This window comes from Nothobranchius furzeri, chromosome 11 (genome assembly GCF_043380555.1).
Source record: "Nothobranchius furzeri strain GRZ-AD chromosome 11, NfurGRZ-RIMD1, whole genome shotgun sequence".
Classification (NCBI taxonomy): domain Eukaryota; kingdom Metazoa; phylum Chordata; class Actinopteri; order Cyprinodontiformes; family Nothobranchiidae; genus Nothobranchius; species Nothobranchius furzeri.
This window is the reverse complement of record NC_091751.1, coordinates 40,470,046-40,492,591: the sequence shown is the minus strand read 5'-3', so window position 1 is coordinate 40,492,591 and position 22,546 is coordinate 40,470,046. Positions and strand designations below refer to the sequence as shown.

The 22,546-nt window shown below is 41.9% G+C and overlaps 2 protein-coding genes and 1 non-coding gene across 6 annotated transcripts in view; all 3 read right to left on the bottom strand.

Moving 5' to 3' along the window:
- The window catches only part of cadm3 (cell adhesion molecule 3), a 186,079-nt gene extending 176,691 nt beyond the window's left edge, over positions 1-9,388 (bottom strand). The window contains exon 1 of one of the 4 annotated variants that reach the window (XM_054743126.2): positions 7,499-9,388. The gene's annotated coding sequence lies outside the window, so the exon portion shown is untranslated. Of the gene's footprint in view, positions 1-5,749; positions 6,871-7,498 lie in introns of those variants that run through there. The other 3 variants (XM_015956087.3, XM_015956089.3, XM_054743128.2) reach the window with 3 other exon arrangements.
- Positions 8,975-9,048, bottom strand: trnar-ucu (transfer RNA arginine (anticodon UCU)). Its single transcript has one exon. It is a non-coding gene; the product is annotated as a tRNA-Arg (tRNA).
- Positions 9,389-9,605: 217 nt separating the features above from the next.
- On the bottom strand, positions 9,606-21,677 carry sdhc (succinate dehydrogenase complex, subunit C, integral membrane protein). The gene is made up of 6 exons (XM_015956090.3): positions 21,617-21,677; positions 19,904-19,963; positions 19,712-19,813; positions 14,099-14,160; positions 10,972-11,135; positions 9,606-10,716 (listed from the first exon to the last, which is right to left on the bottom strand). The coding sequence occupies exons 1-6, from the start codon at positions 21,631-21,633 to the stop codon at positions 10,612-10,614; spliced, it is 510 nt and encodes a 169-aa protein (XP_015811576.1). The 5' UTR covers positions 21,634-21,677; the 3' UTR covers positions 9,606-10,611.
- Between the last annotated feature and the right edge of the window lie 869 nt (positions 21,678-22,546).

Sequence of the window (22,546 nt, the reverse complement as noted above, 5' to 3'; positions counted from 1 at the left end):
AACTGTGTCCGAACCCAGGAGCAGGATGCTTGTGAGTATGGGTCCTCGCCGGTCTAGCAAGGCCGGGTCCTTGCTTGACCACTAAAAACGGAATTCGGACAGTCTGCCCTTCACCTCTACGGTGGCCCGTAGGTCCCGTCACAGCCGTGGCTGCAGCTACACGCAAAGGAAAAATGCTAAAGCTAGCGTAAATCGAGCAGGAATATTAAGGAGCTACAGCAGCTTCACGTCCATCAGCAGCGTTTGTTCACAACCGTTTTCAGGTAAAGCAATTTTGTTTATTCTAGAAGTTTTCAGGACGTACATGTTAACTTTAGATCGTTTCATTTGTTTTAAGCTACAGAATGAACTCGTACAACACATTACTACAGATTATTATCATGTAGGTAATTTATATTAACCAAATGCATTATAAATGTTGAACGCAGTCTGATGTTTTCTAATGTTAATTGGACCTTAGAACTTATTTTGCATCAAATGAGGATAAAACATTTAAAAAGCAGGCTTTTTAATAAAATAGCATTGAAGTGTTTTTAATGTGCATTTGTTCATTCAACATAAGCCTAATAATGATTAGATCCGTCTTAAAAATGTAAATTCTCAGTAGTTTTTCTTTAACCATTTCCTGCTGCTTTTCTTTAAACTGAACAGAACCAATGTTCTGCAGGTTATATGTTTGGTTTACATTTTTGAATAAAAAAAAACGATTTCAATCTATTACAGGTCAGCATGCACTGTGCTGCACATCTGCATCAGTGCTGGTGAAGTTGTGGGCCTGGACAAACACACGAGGATGAGCCTGAGGAAGATGTGTGTGGAGGAGGTCAGTGGTGCTCTGTCCTGGAGGAGGTACCAGCAGACCACCACTGCTGTTAACAGGCAAGTCCTTAATATAAGAACCTCTATTAAAAACAACGCTGTGGTCTTATTTGCTAAAGCATCACAACTGTTATACTAGTGGATCCATAAACTATCTCCTCATTTCATATTTCTGTATACTTCTTAGAGATGTAACAGCCGTTGTCTGAGCCAGCCCAGCAGGCCCTGTAGATGGACGATGGAGTGGACAGTGAGAGGAAGCGTCCCAAAGCTCTCTCTGCAGACCGTCCTATATGATGTTCCTCTGACCAGAAACGTCCAGCCACGGGTCTGCTCCAGCCCTCCATCCACGTCTGGATCCTCCTGCAGCAGATCCAGCTGCACTGTTAAAGACTTCCTGCTCACTCAGTTTAAATAAATGATCCAGGAAGAGTCACTCAGGTTAATCCTGCTTTAACCGTACATAACTGGTCCATATATGTTTTGATCTGCAAATACTTGTAATGTATTATAAATAATCTTGTCTCCTTACCATCTTTTCATTTTCGATTCATGTAACATGTTCAAAAACATCTGTAATAATAAACTGGTGACAAAAGGAATGATCAAAAGAGTTACCAGTTAGCATTTGTTTTAATAAATGTGTTCAAATATCAAACAACTAAATAACATTAACATGATGACAGTAACCCCCAAATTCCACTACCTCCGCTCCGCTCCGGCACGAACTCCGCAGCAAAATCGGTCCCGTTGTAGTCAATCAGAGCAATTCCACTACTGCGGCCGTGCTCCGGCAAAAATAGGATCGATTCTATTTTTGCCAGACGCCGGAGCACCTCCACAGTCAATGGACAGAAATCACAACCGCCCAACAGGAAAAGGAGCAAGCACAACTTCCGTTTTTCACAATAAATCGATAAACAAAAAGCGTTTTTTGTTTCATATGCACAGGTTTAACAACTTTTAACAACTATCAATGGGGGCTGAACTTTAAATGCACAAAAGTAAGCCATAAATACAGTTTCCACTATCAAAGTAGTCACACTTTGTTGATCCAAACACTGCTGATCTCTCAACACAAATGATGGGCAGATTAAACAGTTCATTTCGATGCTTCTCCCACACAACGGGTGTTTGGATCTAACTTCCGCGTTTATTGCTCGGACAGTATCGCAAGATCTCGAAAATCCCGCGCATGCCTGTTTGCCCACCTCAGGTCTCCGCACCGGAGCGGAGCCGTTGTAGAGCGGGTACCAAGAAAAATTGAGTTTGGAAGCCAGTGGCTGCGGAAGGCGGGGGCGGACCGGAGCGGAGCGGAGGTAGTGGAATTTGGGGGTAAAGGCCTCTCTCCCAGGAGGACCACTAGGTAAAGCCTCTCCTGACCCTGGACACCTGCAGTCCTACAGAGAAATCAGATTGCAGGTGACAAAAAGGCAATAAACACATTTTTACATTTATCCACATGAGAAGATACAATTATTTTCGTCACACACACAATTTTTAATTGTTGTTTAAAATGGTGTCAGCTGTGTGAATCCCTGAATGTAAAACTACTTTTCACAGCAGAACACACGATTAACTACTGTAGTCGTAAACAGCTTCACTCTTCACATCTAAGTTTAATAAAAACTTTCTGTTGTCCCTAAAACAAATGACAAGTTTAATTCGCCACACACACACACACACACACACACACACACACACACACACACACACACGCACGCACACACGCACGCGCGGCAATGACTACGGGACTCGCTATACAAACTCGTTCTGGCTAATTTCTGCTTAAAATTTCATTTAAAAAAACAAATATACAAACGAAAAATGTCTATAAACAGAACCGCTTTAAGCTTTTTTGTTTTCTAATGCTAGTTTTTAAACAAACTTACGTTTAAAACGTCGTAGTTCTCCCCATTTTCTCTTCCTGTTGAAAAACCACAGCCGGCGCGCAAATTCAAAGATACTTTATTAATCCCAGAGGGAAATTAGAGATGCATGCTGGGATAGCCTTGTTCTGTGAGGATATGTTTTCTGCACGTAAACAAGTACTGTGGGAAAATGTGGAAAAGATCTCTGTCTGAAAGTGACCAATCACGTTAGGGAGGGTGGCTCCTTGGAACCCGCCCTCCAATCTGTCAAAAGTGAAACTTGTCCGATAGAGCGGAATTTCTACTCGAGAGCAGAGCAGGCTGCGCGAGCATGTGTTAACAGTTCCACGCGCGTAGTACCCACACTTACGAGCGACAGGAACAATTGTCTGTGCTTGACTGGATACAGTCTGCTCTAGGGTCTTTCTAAACACGCACAAGGATCTTTTTCGCGCTCGCGGATAGTTTAAAACACGCGCGGAGGGTTTTTGAGCGCTAGTGGATGGGAACTTATCCTCTCACGGATGTTTAATTATCCACTCGTGATTGTGCGTGCTCTCGCAAGACCTTATTGACATAAAATTTACTCCATAATCGTCTCTGTTCATGGTCTCACATCCACATCTCCTTATCTCTATAGCTTCCTTTATCCATCTTTTGTATTGTTGTTCGGTGTTTATGATCCTTGTGTTGTCCCAGTCCATTATATGGTTCTCTCTTATGCAGTGATCTGTTACGGCTGACTTCTTTATTGTGCTTTCTGCTTCTTCTTTTGCTGCTCTTGTGTGTCTTCGACTTGTTTCTTTCTCACCTCCTTTCTATGTTCTATTGTTCTTGTGTTGAGTTGGCATCCAGTTTCTCCTATGTATGTTTTATTGCAGAGTTTGCATGGGATTTGATAAACGACTCCACATTTATGTCCAGCTGGTATCTTGTATTTTGGGTGTACCAGTCTGTTTCTAACTGTTGTGTGGTTTGGTTGGTGTGTTTATGTTGTGTGTTTTCACTGTTGCTCTTACTTTTTCTGTTAGGCCTTTAACTCATTCACTGCCAGCCGTTTCCTGATTGCTAATGGCCTTCGCTGCCAGCGTTTCTCACCGTTTTTACTGGGTTTTTTAAGAGTCACAGAACGTTGCGCGCTAGCATGATGTCGATGCCAAAACAACCTAAACAAAGAGAAGACTCGCCTCTTACATCAGGAAGAAGCCGTGTGTTTCGAGCGTTATCCATTCTTTCATAATCCGTTGTCGAATTGTGATCGGCAGACGCTTTTCCGGTTCGCACCTCACTTTTTTTACAGGAACGGCCCAAAACGATCTCCAAACACATGTATGGTCTGCTTCCTGATCATGTGATCTGTGACGTATGCGGATGAAGATCAGCTTCAGGGCTGAGATGTTTGTTCTCTCAGCACGGGGGCTCGTTCCAATGCTCAAACAGTAAAATAATGCAAATGACGAGTCGTCAATGGCAGTGAACGGTTGGATCTAAAATGACGACTTTAGTCGTCAATGGCAGTGAATGAGTTAATGTATGGTAGGGTTATCACTGGTTTTTGTTCTTGTCATTCTGGGTTTCTGGTTCTTTGCTTAGGTTGTTCTTTTCTTTCTGTTGTTGTTTGTTGTTTTCCTTTGTTTATTGCCCATGTCAGGTATCCGCAGGTCTTTAAAGCGTGTTGTATGTGTTTGTCCTCTTGTTTACGGTCTCTTTCTTCTGTTATCATGTTTGCTCTGTGATATAATGTTCTGATTACTGACATTTTTTGCATGGTGGGGTGTTCTGATGTCCATTTCCTGTATGTGTTTATGTTTAGGGTCCCATCGGTCTGCCTGGTGATTTTCATGTCCATAAATGCTATGCTGCCTTCCGTTTCTGACTCATAAGTGAACTTTATGTTGACTGTGTCGTCAATGTTATTTAAGTGTTGTGTTAGTGTTTCTGTTTGTCCTTTCGGTTCCAGTATGTCGTCTACGTAGTGTTTCCATAGTTTTATTTTGCAGTTTGGGGGGGCGGTGGCTATGGCTTTTTGTTCCAGGTCTTCCATGAAAAACTCGCACAGGGTGGCTGATAACAGGTTACTCATGGCGAAGCCTTCCAGTTGTTTGTATATTGTGTCATCGTATGTGAAGTATGTGGAGTTAGCTAGCAGTCCTATCAGTTGTGATATGTCATCTGCTGTCAGGTTTGTTCTTTTGTGTAAAGTCTTGTTCTGTCTGATTCTGTTAACTACTATGTCTATGGTTTTTTGGGTTGGTGTTTTTGTGAACAGAGATGTGACGTCATGTGAGATGAGTATGTTGTTATCTTCTATTGTAATCTACTTAAGTTCTTTTGCCAGTTCTATACTATTTTTGCAGTGTTGATCTGTGTTACTAATAATGGGCTGATGGTTTTGCTGATATCTCTTGCCATGTTGTATGTTGGTGTACCTATGCTGTCAACTATTGTCTAAGTGGGGTGTTTGGTTTGTGTATTTCTGGAGTTCCATAGATTCTTGGTGTAAAGTTTGCTGTAGGGATCCAGTGTTTGTACATTTTTTCTGTAATTTTGCCTTTTTCTTGTAGTGGGTTCAGTAATTTTTTCATGTTTTTCTTAATGTTTTCTGTTGGGTCTTTTTTAAGTATTTTGTATGTATTTTTGTCCTCTAGCATCTGTTTCATATGTTGTTTATATTTTTCTTTGTCCATTACCACTACGGTGCCGGTAGAATAATTATTTGTTCATTTTTTGGATAAGGAGACGTGGATGTGGGACCTTGAACAGAGACGATGGAGTTTACTCATTGGATCGTGCATGGGACTGCATCATCGGAGAGAGGGGAGAGCGGGCAGCATGAGGCGACAACGTCCTCTGCTGCCTGCGGATAAGCGGAGTAGGAAGTGACGCCACCATCAGCGTCAGCTCTGAGGATGTTTGCAGCCGCAAACGAAATGTCAGCAAGGTAAAGAGAAACCTTATCTGTGTTTAAAAAAGAACTAAAAATGAAATTTGAAGACAAACACAGCAAGAACATACAAAAGATGCTGCTGTTGTGTCCTTGGGCAAGACATATAATCTACCTTGCTTGCTGGTGGTGGTCGGAGGGACAGGTGGCGCCTCACCCCCGTCAGCGAGCCCCAGGGCAGCTGTGGCTACATCGTAGCTCATCCCCACATGCGTGTGAATGGATGAACGACTGATTGTGTTGTGAAGCACCTTGGGGGGTTGTAGAACCCTAAAAAGGCGCTATACAAATACAAACCACATGTAACTTTGAAAGTCCTTCACAAATTTTCACTTTTGATTTCAGTACCAGATACCTGTTTCCTCACTTTAAAGTTGGCCTAATTTAAACTGCAGGACTTGAACCCACAAACACCAGACCTTTCTTTTTACACTTGAGCTACTCAACCCAACTCAGTTCTGTGAGTATCTACATAAATTTAATAACACGTTCAGAATTTTAAAAAAAATCATGAAGAGTTTTTAAATAATGGAAATATTAATGCTTTTGAGTGTTCACAGACTGATACTTATGTCTTTTTTAATTAACATTAAAAAATAGGAAAAATTGGTAAATTCAGCTTCTGAAATGTTGGTAAGTCCAAGCTTGACCTTAAATTATCAAGTTGATATTTGGCCAACTAACTGATTTGGAGAACTGGTGACCTCGATCTGAATCACAGCCACTGTTGGTAAATGATAAGATGGCTGTTGTGCCCCATAACTTATCACGTTAGAGACGCCACTGCTGAAGATGATCGGTGTAATCACAGAAGGAGGAGGGGAGGGCTTCTTTTCCTTCTCATGAAGTCATTCTCACTCTTAACAAGCTGCTGAGGGTGGGATGAACAGAAACGCGCGCCTGGAGCGCTCAGAACCGAACATCTACTAACTCTTTTAAAAATAACGCAAAGGAACATTATAAACTCCAGCTGGAAAAAAAAAAACAAGAGAAAATGGGGAAAGGAGGTTCAGCGAACGGAAGCAGAGTCGATGTGCACCTGCCGTCCGCTGAGAATAGCCTGCACGGTGCATGAAAGCAGCTCTGTTTTTTATTTCCCTCTTAAACACACATCCACTTCCACGTATTTCTCAAAATAGCCGTAGCCCGCGCAGAGGTGAGCCCTCTGTCCATCTGTGACGCGCTGAGAGCGGATTCTGGCTCCGGCCAGCGGGACGGGCGCGCGTTTAGGGCGGGGACAGAGGGTGGGGTAGGGTGTTGTGTGTGTGTGTGTGTGTGTGTGGGGGGGGGGGTACGGGATAGGATGTGTGGAGATGGGAGGGGAGTGGTGGATGGGGCAGAAGGCTGTGTTTATTGTTGCCCCAGCCCTTCTTGTTGAGGCGAGGAATAAAAACAAAACTCGAGCAAGTGCATCCGCGTCCGTGTTTGGACACAAGTTCCTACTGTGCACTCGTGTTTAGAGTAACAACAGCGGCGATAGCAATCACAGCATGACCCGGATCGGTGAGACTCGCGTTTCTCACGGCTCTTTGATGCAGAAAGGAGGAAAAAGCCCGTGTGCAGCTGATTCAGAGACTCCTCTCAAGCCAGCGAGTTTCATTTCTGCAGAGCCAAAAGCACCGAAGGGGAGGAGGGGGAGTCGCACAAGAAAACGCGCATTTAGAGTAATTTATAAAACACGCAGGGGTGGCTCGGCTCTTGCGCTGCGTAACGGATTACACGCGTTCTAGCGAAGAGCGCACGGACACATTCCTGGAGACGGGAACGCGTCAGCAGCAGTGACAGGTGTCTCCGATCCGCCCTGCGGGCTGAAAGACCGGTGGCACGAAAGCAAACTGTAAGGCAAAGCTCGGTAAACACACACCGTTCAATTCCGCCTTCGGAGTCGAGTCCTGCGCGCGCTGGTGTCCAGTAAGGTCCCCCAGTTAAGCTCCGGGTGCCGCTGCTCTCCTGCTCAAACTGCCGGTAAAATAATCTCCTCGGTCCTCTCCTGCGACTCTTTAATTCTTCTATTTCCTTCGATGTGTCTCAGTGTTTGTAGGCTCTCCCCGTCTCTCCACGGTTACCGTTCACTGCAGCAAAAACAGACTGTCTGAAAGACGGAGAGGGAGGGGAGGGACGGGGAGGGAGGGAGGGTGAAGGGGAGGGGATTATAATACGATTTGGCCCATACCGCCAGGATAACAGGGCCAGAGCATGGGGCCTACTGGCTGAGAGCAACATGAAGGAGATGGAACAGATATAGAGGAGCGCACGGAAATATCACCATAATGTCCTTGTGATACTCCGGTGACCTTATCGGCCCTTTAGGAATGTTATCATCCTAGTGGAACATCACTATAGGCTTTCCCTGTAATCCCGCTCATTTTATCTATGTTTCTAAACCGATAGCCTATTTCCTTCAGGCCCACTGCGCAGTCTCCTAAAACCAGGAGGTCATCTGCTGATTGCCACGGTTGCCTGTATGTTCCGGCAGGGAAGTCCTGGTTATGACGTGTCAAGCATCTGGCCCGTTTGGGAATCAGCATTCAAGAGAAGGGGAGGGTTGTTCAACTTGCCAGGGAGGATTAGGGATTAGTTTTACTGGCGGATTAGGTTTGCGTGTGGGGAGGCATGATGGGGTTAAATGTGGATGGTGGCAGCCCAATCAGCCGGGGGGAGGTGGGGTTGAGGCGAGCACAAAAGGCGCGAGGAGCCGCCAAACGCGCAACACTTTACGCTTCTGTTCTGGATCTGAAGTACGTAAAAAAAAAGTCCCACAGAGCTTCACACCTTGATTTGACTAAATTAACTCCCAGTTTCAACAATCTTCATCCTGCAGAAGCAGTAATGATCTGTAGTGCAACACATCTCAAGACGAAACCATCCTCTGGCTCGAAGTCTTTTATCTCCCTTTGTCACTAAACCAAATGGGAGAACAGAAACGCGGCATCTGGCATCATTAAACACTCCTTATGAGGATGGAAATGGCTTTAAATGGTTTGTTACTGGAGCAGCTCGCGGAGGGATGGACAGCTCCAGGTGCTGAAACGGTGACTCCTCCACGAGGCTGCACTAAACTGTTATTCTTTAGAAGACCACCAACACCCTGGGCAGTGGAAGCTGGTGGATTCATCTGTGTGAATCTTTTACATTCCAGATACAGTCTGAGACTTTTAAAATAACCCATTTAGGATTGAATATTCTCATGTTAGTAATCTTCTTTATCTATTCCATCTGAGGTGTCTGAAAAAACGTGTGTAAAATACAACAAACGAGATGGGGTTTTAAAAAGAAGGACTAAGAATACAATTTTCATAGCTCCACCTTTCTTAATCCAAAATTTCATTGCATCTTATCCCATCTCTGCCGGGACTCGAACCCGGAGCCTCTGGATTAGAAGTCCAGCGCGCTATTCCATTGCGCCACAGAGACTGAGGCACATATTTTGTCGATCAAAATCAGGTTTATACTCCCCCACCCAACCCTAGACACGCAGCATCCTCTCCATCCCTCAGCATCAGGACCGCAGACTGAGTTTTAATGTAGTGCCCGGTAGGGGGTGCTGCAGCCGCGTTTCCACAACAACCACCAGCGACCCCCAAGCTCTTCCTCCAACCCCACTGCTTCCAGGCGGGTTATCTCGTCAAAACATCATAATGTCACAATTACCAGAGCAAGTCTCAAAGATGTTAAATCCTCCAAGTTCATCAGCGGTTATGAGCCATGGGGCTCATTTCTAGTAGGAAATAAAAAGCCCATGCTTTAGCACCTCAGTGTCGCTTTTATTAGAAATATCCCACATATTTTAAATGGGCTTTGGTGGGAACAACGTCATCCAACCCAGTCCCAAATCATGTAGAGCGTAAGTAATTTTCCAGTCCATCATAAAAGCAATTTGTAGTCTGAATGGATCTCTCAGCTCGGGTCAGAAACTTCCTGTAGCTTTGATTAGACTCAGTGTAGGAAGTCATCTACAGTCCACGCATATGGAGATTTCCTCCACCAGATCAGGTGGGATTTATTTAGAGCAGAAACTGGTGAAATACACAAAGATCTTCTGAACAGGAGGCTTATTCTCAAGAGAATTTAACATTTTCCTGTAATAAACACATTAAAGCACACTCCCTTCCAGCAACGAGCAATAAACCAGTGAATTCGTTCGGCTGCAGCCAGCGCTCAAATGCTTCAGTTGTTTCTCTCGTTTCAGGCTTAGTTGATGTAAACAAGAAAGATTTTTTAAAACCAGCTGGTGAGGTGTTTGCCTCAACGTTTACCCTTCTTTTTCATGTGCGCTTGTTACAAACGCCTCCTAAATGGAGCTGGATCTGACACCACGTCGCAACCTGCCTTCATTCACACTGTGGGACTAAAGCTGTTGAGCTGCAGCGAGGCTCAGAGGGAGGTAGAGCCTGAAGCAGGCTGCAGGTGAGGAGCAGCCTCGTGCACACAGCTTCCTCCAGCGGCCTGCCTCGCTACGTTCCGGCTCCTCTACCCTTGTGTTAAAAAATGCATCTGAGCAGCTGCAGCCTGGCGAGGGTAACATACATGAATAAAAGCTTCTTATAAACAGCTTTTCAGCCACAAACTCCCAGCTTGGATTGGCAGCGTCAGGAGCGCTTGGGCAGGAGTAAAAGTGATTAATGAATTTGACGTCACAGCACGATTAGACAAATTACATAAGGACATTTAGGACACGTCTAATTTAGGCTCCTGGTTGTTTTCGGCACTCAGAAATGAGTGCGACAAAATAAAACTGGGTCGTGTTTGCATGCACTTTGCAGTCTGTCACTTTTAATGACCCACAGCTTTTTTTAGACTCATTAGTTGCAAAACAGAGAAGAAATTCAACATTAGGTTTGCCTCAAACACATTATAATCCTTTATTTAAGGTTTTTGATGAGGGGGACCTGCAGTCGTCCAAAACACATAAATAAAGCTTGCACACTGCATCCAAGCCACATTCCCTCCGACTCCCCTTCACCCGTCATCCAGCGTTCACATGACAACCAAAGCTAGGGAGGTGATGATGGACAGACCGAGGACGATGTACCCGGTGCGGTAGACGTCTGGAATTTTGAAGCCTTTGCCGATATCCCAACACTGTTTAAAAAGAGAAAATAATTACAATAAAAATAAGAAGACGGCTGTTTAACAAACGAAGCATCTGCAGAATACAGACATCATGAATTCAATCACCTCTCTAATAGAGCGAAATGAGAAATCATGACAAAAAAGAAAAACAACTAACTTAAGAGACGTGACACCTTCTAAATGTTATAAACATTCCCACAGCTGCACGCTGCTACCAAATGTCAGTCATAAGAATGCAAACGTATGTAAACGAGCAGGTCTTACCAAATGACGGATGCCGTTGTAGGTGTGATACGACAAGGGGAAGGCTATGCCAAACTTAGCCAACCCGATTAGGTATGGGCCGACTGACAACGAGTGGATCAAGTCCAAGTAGTAGGAATAGTTTCCAGGTAACACCAGAGCTGCCACAGCAAATGCTGAAATAGCTAAACACAGACAGAGAAGCACTGATGATGCAAAAGACGTGTGAAAATATGTATCCTGCTAATTTCTACACATAATGAGCTCCTTCATTATCCCCGTTTATTCTTAGACCTCTCTTGATAATGAAAAGAGCTAAACTGCGTCAGATGTCTGATTTTTTTACAACAGTAATGAAAATGACTGAGTGCTGCTTCATTTTTTGTAAAATATTTGGATATGAAAGCAGTAAAAACACGTTTATGTAATACAAAGACATAAGATAATTCTCATTCTGATGGAGTTTCTGTTCATTAAATTGCTCTTTTATTAACACAAGGAAAGCTTACAGACCAAAATCACTTGTTTTAGAACATCCGCAGTGATCTCTTGTAAACATGGATGCTCTGTGAAACAATCTCAGAGAAAAAGCTCTGGCGCTCTTGTTTCAGGAAATAGAAACGAGCCAGAGGAGAGGGAAGCGGAGGCATTTGGAGTCATCCATGCTTTCATTACCTCTCGCCTGGACTATGCAAATGCCCTCCTAGTTGGTGCTCCAGTCTCTGCCCTAAAATCGGCTACAGGTCGTCCAGAACGCTGCTGCCAAGTTCTTGACAAACACGCACCGACGTAGCCATATCACAGAGGTGGAAAGAGTACTAAAATGTCCTACTCAAGTACGAGTACCAATACTTTGATCATTTTTTACTCAAGTACAAGTAAAAGTACTTGCCTAACTTTTTACTCAAGGAAAAGTAAAAAGTATTGTAAATAAAATGTACTCAAAGTAAGTTACTTAGTTACATTTTTGTCAGCGTAAAGATGGCTACATCAGTGCAAAACCACAACACCAGTTCACGCACACTAGTGTGCGCACGCACGCACGCATGCACACACACACACACACACACACACTGCAGCATGTTAGAATCATTTGAACGACTAATTTAACTACATTGAACTGCTTTTGTAATAATTTAATCTCTTATTCTGGAGTAAAATAAAGAAACAAGCTAAGTCATCACATATCTGTGGCATCAAGAAGCATCTTCTGAGTTCAAACACAGGGATGGAGCACAATGTTTACACCTGAACAGTATCAGGATGTTTTAACTCACAGAGGCCTGCAGGTCTTCTGTTTTATGAGCAGAGCGCTAAGAATCCACTTGTTACGAGCGCTAAACGTTATTTTGCCGCTTCCGTGCGGAGCGGTTGGGAAACACATTTTAAACACGGAACCGAATCTCACTACCGAACCGAGCAGAATTCTGATGACGTAACACCGGTGCGCGAAGGTGCGGGTTCCAACCCACAGGAGAGGAGGGAGAGAGGAGGTAAACAGCGTGGATCACAGGGACTGAACTGATGTTTTTGAGAAAAAGTGTGCACCCGCACCCACACCCCCCACAGTTTAGACGCGGCGCTCGTGCAGGTGTCTCTTTCTGTCCCGACCCTGCGACACGTGTTTTTAGTTTGTTAAGCCTACAATTTATTTTTACTCAGTAATGGATATGATTTAAAATGTAGCAAATTACGATTCTTTTAAAAAAAATACGTACTCAAGTAAAAATAAAGATTTTAAAAATAACTTAAAAAGTATAAATATACAAAAAAGCTACTCAATTACAGTAACGTGAGTAAATGTAATTCGTTACTTTCCACCTCTGCCATATTACCCCTGTCCTGGTACGTCTTCACTGGCTCCCTGTCATTTTCCGAGTACAGTTTAAGCTATTGACTTTTGTCTTTAAAGCACTTAATGACCTGGCACCTCCCTATCTCTCTGACCTGCTCACTCCCTATGTACCCACGTGCACTTAGAGGTCGGCTGACCTCCTGCTGCTTTGCACGCCCCGGATACATTACAAATCACGGGGGAACGAGCATTTGTACATGCTGCCCCAAAGCTGTGGAACTCTACCCATTATAGTTCGGCAGGCTCCATCTTTGGTGGTTTTTAAATCTCGTTTAAAGACCCACTTCTACGATTTGGCTTTTAGACCGTGACTTGTGTTTTATTGTGTTCTTAGTATTCCTCATTTTTTATTTGCTTTTATTGATCTGTATTTTTATCTTCTGTTTTTATTGCTTTGATTGGTCGTGCTTTGGTCCAGCCTGTGCAGCACTTTGGGCAGCCCCCATGCTGCGTTTTAAATGTCCTATATAAATAAACTATGGTATGGTAAGCACAGGATTTTAAGTCTTATTTCCTGATATTTGGACATCTCGCCTCTGATTGGCTAACAGCAACACGACCACCACTGACTCGGTTTGCTCTGCAACGTTGATGTTTTATTTCCACCAGTAACACAAGCCTGGAGGAATTCTGCTTTGTGGTGGAGTTGCTGTTTCCTGGACGCTAAACCAACAGCAGCCTTCCCCGTCGTGAGACAAGATGGGTGAGTCCATGAATGTTAAGTGTCCGTGTGACGTAGATCTGTCAGGATTTTCTGATCCTAGAGTTTCACCGTCTGTTTTCTATCAGAAGCTAATGCAGGAGATAGGTGTAGGAGACTTTTTATGTTCAGCCTCCATAAAAAAACTCAGAGTGATCGATAATATTTGAAAAACAACAAGTAAAAATAACATTTTCTCAGCAAATTTGGCCTTAAAAAAGGTAAATCATTAAATCTTGCAGCTAAACCCAAACCATACTAGGCTTTTACACTTTGTTCCATCAATGTCACTGGCACTTATGTTCTGCATCAGAGGCAGATCAACACTTTCCAACAGGTAAAAGCTGTTGAGCTTCCTTCACAAATGCCAGGGTTTAATTGTTTTCAATGACATGTGTTGTTTTTATTCCAGTAAATGCTCTCAGAGTAAATCAATAAAGGAGCTTAATGCCCTGTAGGGATTTCCAGGGTCAGTCAGAAGCATTAACAACCTCAGGGCGGAGTGTCATTTAAGTCAGAGTTATATCATCGGTGAGTCGGAAGTACTCGCATATCAAACATTTTACTAAAAATAAATAAAACAGAAGAGTTACCTCCACTGAGTGCTATTCCAGTTCCTCTGTGTGTGATGGACATCATCATGGGGACGGACCACCTGGAACCCAAGAGAATGCTTCATATTAGATGAACGCAAGCACAGCATCCACCAAACTAAATGACTAAGATACACTAATGGGATGAGCTAAACTCATATTTGTCTTTAAAATGCAAATAGACACACATCACATGACACATTTATGTCTGTATAAATGATTAACCAGAAAGATTCAGCAAGCCAATCAAGTGAGAAGATCTGAACAAGGTTCCAAGAGGAGCTCCACATGCAACAAGAAGAAAAGGGAGCGAGACAAAACATCTTCTGAGCAAAAAATTATTTCAAATAACACTTAAACTGAAACAGGCAGCTTTTAAAGGCCAAATCAGTGCAAAAACGTGGATTCATTGTAATTTTCTGTCAGGTAGCCCCACGGTCCTGACAATGTTCTGATGGCAAAGGAAAAATAATGTTGCCTTTTTGAACTAACTGCATAAAAAGAGTCAAGATCCAAGCAAAAGCTGAGTTTTCAGGGAGGTGTGTGAGATGTTTTATTAACTGCAGATATTCTATTCAACTACACACTGAGCTGTTTATTGATCCAATTCCCTTAAATGGGCTTGTCCTTCTGTTTAATTAGAATTAACATATGAAAAGCCGGTTCTGCAAATGCAAATTCATTTCGCAACAGAATATTTACAGAGTCTCCACAGGTTTTTTCCTGCATTCAAATTTGTGTGGCGGCCGCCTCCAGCTAATTTAGTGCCGCCACTCTGCCCCCAGCTACAGTGGGGCAAAAAAGTATTTAGTCAGCCACCGATTGTGCAAGTTCTCCCACTTAAAATGATGACAGAGGTCAGTAATTTACACCATAGGTACACTTCAACTGTGAGAGACAGAATGTGAAAAAAAATCCATGAATTCACATGGCAGGATTTTTTAAGAATTTATTTGTAAATCAGGGCGGAAAATGAGTATTTGGTCACTTCAAACAAGGAAAATCTCTGGCTCTCACGGACCTGTAACGTCTTCTTTAAGAAGCGTTTCTGTCCTCCACTCGTTACCTGTATTAATGCCACCTGTTTGAACTCAATATCTGTATAAAAGACACCTGTCCACAGCCTCAAACAGTCAGACTCCAAACTCCCCTATGGCCAAGACCAAAGAGCTTTCGAAGGACACCAGGAAAAGAACTGTAGACCTGCACCAGACTGAGAAGAGTGAATCTACAATAGGCAAGCAGCTTGGTGTGAAAAACTCAACTGTGTGAGCAATTATTAGAAAATGGAAGACATACAAGACCATTGATAATCTCCCTCGATCTGGGGCTCCACGCAAGATCTCATCCCGTGGGGTCAAAATGATCATGAGAACAGTGAGCAAGAATCCCAGAACCACACGGGGGGACCTGGTGAATGACCTGCAGAGAGCTGGGACCAAAGTAACAAAGGTCACCATCAGTAACACACTACAACGGCAGGGAATCAAATCCTGCAGTGCCAGACGTGTTCCGCTGCTGAAGCCAGTGCATGTCCAGGCCCGTCTGAAGTTTGCCAGAGAGCACATGGATGATACAGCAGAGGATTGGGAGAATGTCATGTGGTCAGATGAAACAAAAGTAGAACTTTTTGGTATAAACTCAACTCGTTGCGTTTGGAGGAAGAAGAATACTGAGTTGCATCCCAAGAACACCATACCTACTGTGAAGCATGGGGGTGGGAACATCATGCTTTAGGGCTGTTTTTCTGCTAAGGGGACAGGACAACTGATCCGTGTTAAGGACAGAATGAATGGGGCCATGTATCGTGAGATTCTGAGCCAAAACCTCCTTCCATCAGTGAGAGCTTTGAAGATGAAATGTGGCTGGGTCTTCCAACACAACAACGATCCCAAACACACCGCCCGGGCAACAAAGGAGTGGCTTCGTAAGAAGCATTTGAAAGTCCTGGAGTGGCCTAGCCAGTCTCCAGACCTCAACCCCACAGAAAATCTGTGGAGGGAGTTGAAAGTCCGTGTTGCTCAGCGACAGCCCCAAAACATCACTGCTCTCGAGAAGATCTGCATGGAGGAATGGGCCAAAATACCAGCTACTGTGTGTGCAAACCTGGTAAAGACCTATAGTAATCGTTTGACCTCTGTTATTGCCAACAAAGGTTATGTTACAAAGTATTGAGTTGAATTTTTGTTATTGACCAAATACTTATTTTCCACCCTGATTTACAAATAAATTCTTTAAAAATCCTGCCATGTGAATTCATGGATTTTTTCACATTCTGTCTCTCACAGTTGAAGTGTACCTATGATGAAAATTACTGACCCCTGTCATCATTTTAAGTGGGAGAACTTGCACAATCGGTGGCTGACCAAATACTTTTTGCCCCACTGTATATGGATGTTATTTTAACTACAGTTGCAGCGTTGCGCCACTACCGGGGCGCTGCATCAGCAGCGGTGCACCGAAAAACATTACAACCGCTGTAGAAAAAGATCAAAAATTGCTTTTCTCGCTAGTTGGTACATATCTATGGTTGGTGCTATTGACGTCCTGATTTTCGCCCAGGCTTTTCCACATCAGAGCAGGGCTGTACAGTGCGACCAAAAAGACTGTCTGTGCGTGTCTGTCTGTTTTTAAACGTAGCACTGGTGCAACATCTTTGAATTACTATTTTTTCCAGAACTTTATTGAACAAAAGTAAGTTACGTGTCAGAAAAGCACTTTTTACTGGCGCACAGTGTGGTCATCTGGATGCAGTGGAGGAAAATAAAGGAACTAGCAAAGGTAGAACCGGTCCAAAGTTTGGGATCAAAAGTGCAGCTGCACGCAGATTGGCTAATGCTAAAGCTAACGGGTAGCAGTCTCACGATCAAGTGGCGCGCAGAAAAACATATGACGATTGTAAAACTAAGAAAGACTAAACTCTACAAGCGCATGAAAAGTCCCCACCATCCTGTTTATTCTGCATCCTGCAGCGCTACGGATCAGAACCGCTGCAGATACGAGCAGTGTTTGGAGTAACGCTGTTTAAGTATAACGGCGTTACTAACGGCGTTCTTTTTTAGGCAACAAAATAATCTAATTAATTACTTTTCCCACTGCTGCAACGCCGTTACGTTACTGGGGATGGAAGGTTGTGCGTTACTATGTGCTTTTCGAACATTGAGCAACAGTGTGAAGCTTTCTGACCGCCGCACTTCAGCTGCAGCCAGGGAGAAAGGGGTGTCGGTAACGCACTTACAAACACGATGATGATTGGCCGGGTGGGCGGAGACCCTCAGTGTTCTCACTGTCTCAGTCACTGCTTGCTATAGACACAACAGAGCAGTGATGGGAATAACGCCGTTTAAAATAACTGTGTTACTAAAAAAAATATTTTTTTCAGTAACGAGCAAACTAATTAATTACCGTCTTCTTTTATCAAAACGATCGTTTCTGTTACTGATAAGGAAATGTGTGCGTTAAGCAGCGCGGTGTGTTGAAGCTGTCATCAGCTGATCAGGAGCTAAAGAGGTAGATGTTTTCATCCAAGCGCATCACGGCCCGTGAAGAATGAGGAAGACGTGATTAATAGTCTACGGCTGCAGGTGTGGATCTGCAGCCGTGCCCTTCTTAGCGTGACAGCGGGACGTCCCGAAGGTCCGCTCACCTGTTCACCGCTCAGACGTCCTGATCTTCTACCTTCCTAGACCTTCCTAGCCTAGTGAACTAGACCAAATTCTTGCTTTGCAAAGTTTGGTCTAGGCATGCTCCATTGGAACCTCCACAGCTCCTACCAGGACTCTGGCTAGCCAATCACAGCTCTCTAGAGGGGTTTCAAACACACAAAGAGCTGTGATTGGTCCATAATGGTGGGCCAATCATAGTGCTCTATCTGCTTAGTGAACAAATCACAGAGCTTTATCCACTTTGTGGGCCAATCAGGGCACTCTATATGCCTGGTGGGTGGGATGATGCAACAGAGTGAAACAAGAGTATGCCACATTCATTGTCCAGTGGAATGCAGAGATCATTTGAAAGACAACGGTAGAACCCGCCCCACAACCGAGAGCCGTCAATGGAGCATGGCCAGACTAAATAATGCATTTATTTAGTCTGGCTTGCCAGGCTAAGACCTTCCAGCTGTAACCTGTTTCTGATCATGTGTTTAGTCCCGCTGTAACACTGATGCATCAGTCTCAGACGTCATGGAGCTCAGGTGTTATTAGAACTACCCGTGTGTGTTCACCACCCAGCTTCAGCTCTTCTGTGTTTGGGTCTGACCCAAGTTAGTAAATATAAGTCCTCCATCAGGCTTGTGCCTCTTCTAGAGTCATTTTAAAGGATTTTATTTATTTATTTAACCGTTACTAGATTACCAGCAACAGAAATGCTACTAAAAACAGACAATTAAGTGAAGCTGGAAAAATTAAATACTGTGCAAAATTACATTTATTTCTGTAATTTAACTAGACTAAGAGACCATTTAAAGGCTCGGGAACCTTTACAGGTGTTTCTATTTGCACTTTTAAATTTTAGCTGATTGGGGTCTTGTTAAATATCACACCTTTTAATAGTCTAGATAAGTGTAATGTTCCTGTTAGTAGTTCCTCCTGTTATTTATTTAAATATGCAGGTTTATAAAAAAACATTTGGACATACATTTCATTATGTTCCAGTCATTAGTCATTTATATTTCACTATTGTAGTAATTTATAGTAAATTAAGTAAGTTCAATTAAGAGGGGAACCCATTTTTCTAACATTCTTTAATAAAAAAAAGTAACTAAGTAGTTATTTTTCTTGGTAATTCGTTACTTAAGTTTTTGACAAAGTAAACAGTAACCATAACTACCTAATTACTTTTTTAAAGTAATGTTCCCAACACTGGATACGAGTCACATTGCTGCTACAAGTGTACGGCAAATCGTTGTAGTATATAATTCACAAACGCTTCTATCTTTGAACGTAATTTAAAGTGGAATATTGCAAACCCGTACATAATAGACATGCCACCATTACACTGTTAGCAGCAGAAATTAAATGTTTTTACCATTTCCAATACAAATGCATGTTAATGAAATGCATTCTATTTTACTGGATATATTTATGTGTTATTTTGACTAAGATGAGTGTTATTAATACAAATCTAAAATGTTACTGAAATGTAGGTCAAATATTTAAACATATGTTTACTATACATATCAGATGGGAAAAAGGGAACTAAACGCCAATCTAATGCATATTATGCATATTGAGCCTTTTATGATAAGAGTCTGTTATTTCAGCCTGATAATTTTGTTGTTTTATTTCATATTTTTAGCAGCAAACCAGTTTTGTTTCACTTGAAACATTGTCAAATGGAATATTTAATTAATCAACAGAAGCTTAGATTAGAACACTTAACAAAAAAATATTTTGCCTTCAAAGAAGTGAGGCAGTGGAATGCACAGAGTATGCATGTGCTGGCGCATGGTCAGGATGGTACCACCTCTGCCTCAATTTGAGCCAGGAAAAACCCTGCTCAGGACAAAAGAACCTGGCAATATAAAACCAAGGCTAATGATTATACTTTAAGACCACCGTTTCAGTGAAATCCTTTGTTGTTTTGTTTTTGCAGAGAGTCATAAATACTTACTTATAGATTGTGACATGAGGGGACACGGGTCTGTTTAATCTGGTATTTTTGGACCAAAATTTGTCCATCTCCTCTTTAGCTGTACTTCCCATTGGAGCGACACTAAAAAGAAAGAGAAGAGGAGATAGGATGGTTTGAGACAGTTTAATTTGCATTTGTTAACTGTGGTTTGAGCTCAAACACAGAACTTACTGTCTACAGAGGGCATTATAGTGAGGCTTGGAGAGACAAACACCCCGGCGGGCAAATGTTCTAAAGAAAAGAAAACAAATTTTAAAAGATCACATTTCTGGATAAATGTTGACATTTTGCAGCATTCATGAAAAACACTCATTGTAAAGATCTGAAGTAAAAAAAAAATGCTGCTAGTGGCTGGTACACTGAAATAAGCGGACAAAGTAGATTACTGGGAGTTAGAGGGATTTTTTTATCCCATAATAATAATAATAATAATAATAATTAAACTAGTTAATTAATTATTATTATTATAACCATTATTATTAATTATTATTATTATTATTATGCAATAAAGACCTTAATCTTTTATACCTTAGTTTGTTCCAACACATTTATCTCATACATACAACTTTGTTAAGGACTTGATAATTTCCTGGGTTATTAGAGAGCAAGTTATCCAAAACACACAGATATGGAAGGCTCTTGGAGCAGTTGATCAACAACGTCTGTAACAGGGTCAGATTTAATCTGCCAAACTTCAGGTTTAAGAGGACTGACATTTCAACAGAAGCAGCCAAGATGCAAACCTTATGGTAAATCTAACTGTCTTCAGTTATGGCCCTTTTATTTAAAATGAGAAAACAACAGATCTAGCAAAACATCATCCCATATCATACATAAATGGGAAAAATTCTGTTTTTATTATTATTTCAGCTGTTTAGTATATTTTAACTCACCCTAAAATTTCTATTGTTGAAAATTTGCATACAATTTGCCTAAAATATAAGGTTTTAAAAACAAAGCTAAGACAAAGAAGAAGAAGAATGTGCATTCAATATCTAAACATTAGATTACAGGTCTTCAAAGATTTGCAGGTTATCAAATGCATTCAAATGTACTACTGCTTAGTTATACTTCATGTAATTTCGAGCAGTTAAATAGTTTTCTATCAGTTGCTTACAAAAAACAAAGGCTTTACTTTCCTCCATCTTCTTCTTCTCTTCTTCAAACAGTTACAGATATAATATAATAAACAGCATTGCTTTGGAAAGTTCAAATGAAAGTGAAAACTAAACCGAAGGGGTTTTGTCACACTCAGAAGGGTCCATATAGAAATGCTTCCTGGACTTCCTTTTTTAAGTAGTTGAGGTTGAGCACTCCTAACAGGAAAAATACGCATTATTCTATGAAACGGAAAATATAAATTAACTAATCAGTTAATCTCACTTTTAGGAAGAAACGTAACTGGTTTTCTGATCTACTCTAAATATGTTCATCTGCAACTTCAAAAACTAAGTGGGCAAAACTGAACGCTGACTTTCATCTAGACACCAGCAGTTACTCAACATCAAGCTAAATGCTACAGAAACACGTCGCCAAAGACTCATGGATTAACAACAGTGGATTAAATGTGTGTCGAACACCCGCATGAAGGCTAATGTTGGACACGCACTCGTTTGATCTCGATAATAATTAGTTTCAGAGGCAAAGTCCACTCTGTGATCTGCTGCAGCTGAAAACAAGAGTCCACCAGCTAACGCTAGCTAACATCCACATTTCCAAATCACATGAGCAATAAAGCGCTGTTAAAAATAAAACTCGGGTAATTTTACGTTCAGTAGAAACGAATTTCTGTATTAAAGATGTCGGCGTAACTCACCAACGTATAAAAGCAACACAAAAAGCTGACCCCGAAGCTAAAAGTTACGTTGTTACAGATGTACTGACCTTAAAAGCAGCGCCATGTTTGACAGGGAGTGCGGAAATGACGTAGCGGATGTTGTTTATCTGCGTGAGGACAGTCAAAATATATTAATTTTCTCCAGAGGAATATTTGAAAAAAGTGGAGTTATTGAGTTTGTCCTTAAATGTGATTTCCAAATAGAAAAATTGCCAATTAAGTTGTCGTCCTTTCACAAACAAGTTCTGTTATGCTGGAAATTTGTGTACAACCACAATTTTACACCTCATCAAACACCAAAATGAAATAATAGATATGTTCTGTGTAATGGTAAATCTCTCTTTCTACAGTACTGGATGGATAAAGGAATCTGGTCAATTTTTCACCTCTTAGATAATCAGGGTAACTGGTTGAGTTATGAAAATTTCTGTTCCATCTACAATATTGTCAGCAACAAAACTGAATAAAAAAAATGTAAATCGATTCCCCTGCCAGTCAAGCAACTTTTACAGAATGCTATTAAGGAATATTTATCTCCACCCATCCTACCATCACTTAATATCATGGAACAAGACTTTAAGAAAGAAATATCAAATAAAACTCTTCGTAACTATCTGAATGATAATTTTTACCCACAGTGTTTAAATAGAAATTCCATTCTTCAGAAATTCCCTGGAGCAGAGGTCACAAAATGGAGAACCCAATATTTCTAATTCCCAGTAAGCCCAAAGGTAAAACAAAATCATTTTGAAGTTTTGAATGGAATCTATCCATTCAGTAAACTACTTAGAATAAAGTTTAACATTGATCGTAGCAACTGTGTCTTCATGTGACGTTAATGCTGAAACCACAGACCATATTTTCTTTCACTGTATTTATACAAATATGTTTTGGGAAGACCTTAAGGACTGGCTTTATTCTAAAGTCCAGCTGCACGACTCTTTCACTTTGGACCACATCATATTTGGAATCAACCT

Excerpts from the sequence above, each read along its gene's own strand:
- sdhc (XM_015956090.3), bottom strand. Across the intron at positions 19,814-19,903 it reads TATAATGCCCTCTGTAGACA|TGTCGCTCCAATGGGAAGTA; the intron begins GTAAGTTCTGTG and ends CTTTCTTTTTAG. Across the intron at positions 14,161-19,711 it reads CCTCATGTCACAATCTATAA|GTGGTCCGTCCCCATGATGA; the intron begins GTAAGTATTTAT and ends CTTGGGTTCCAG.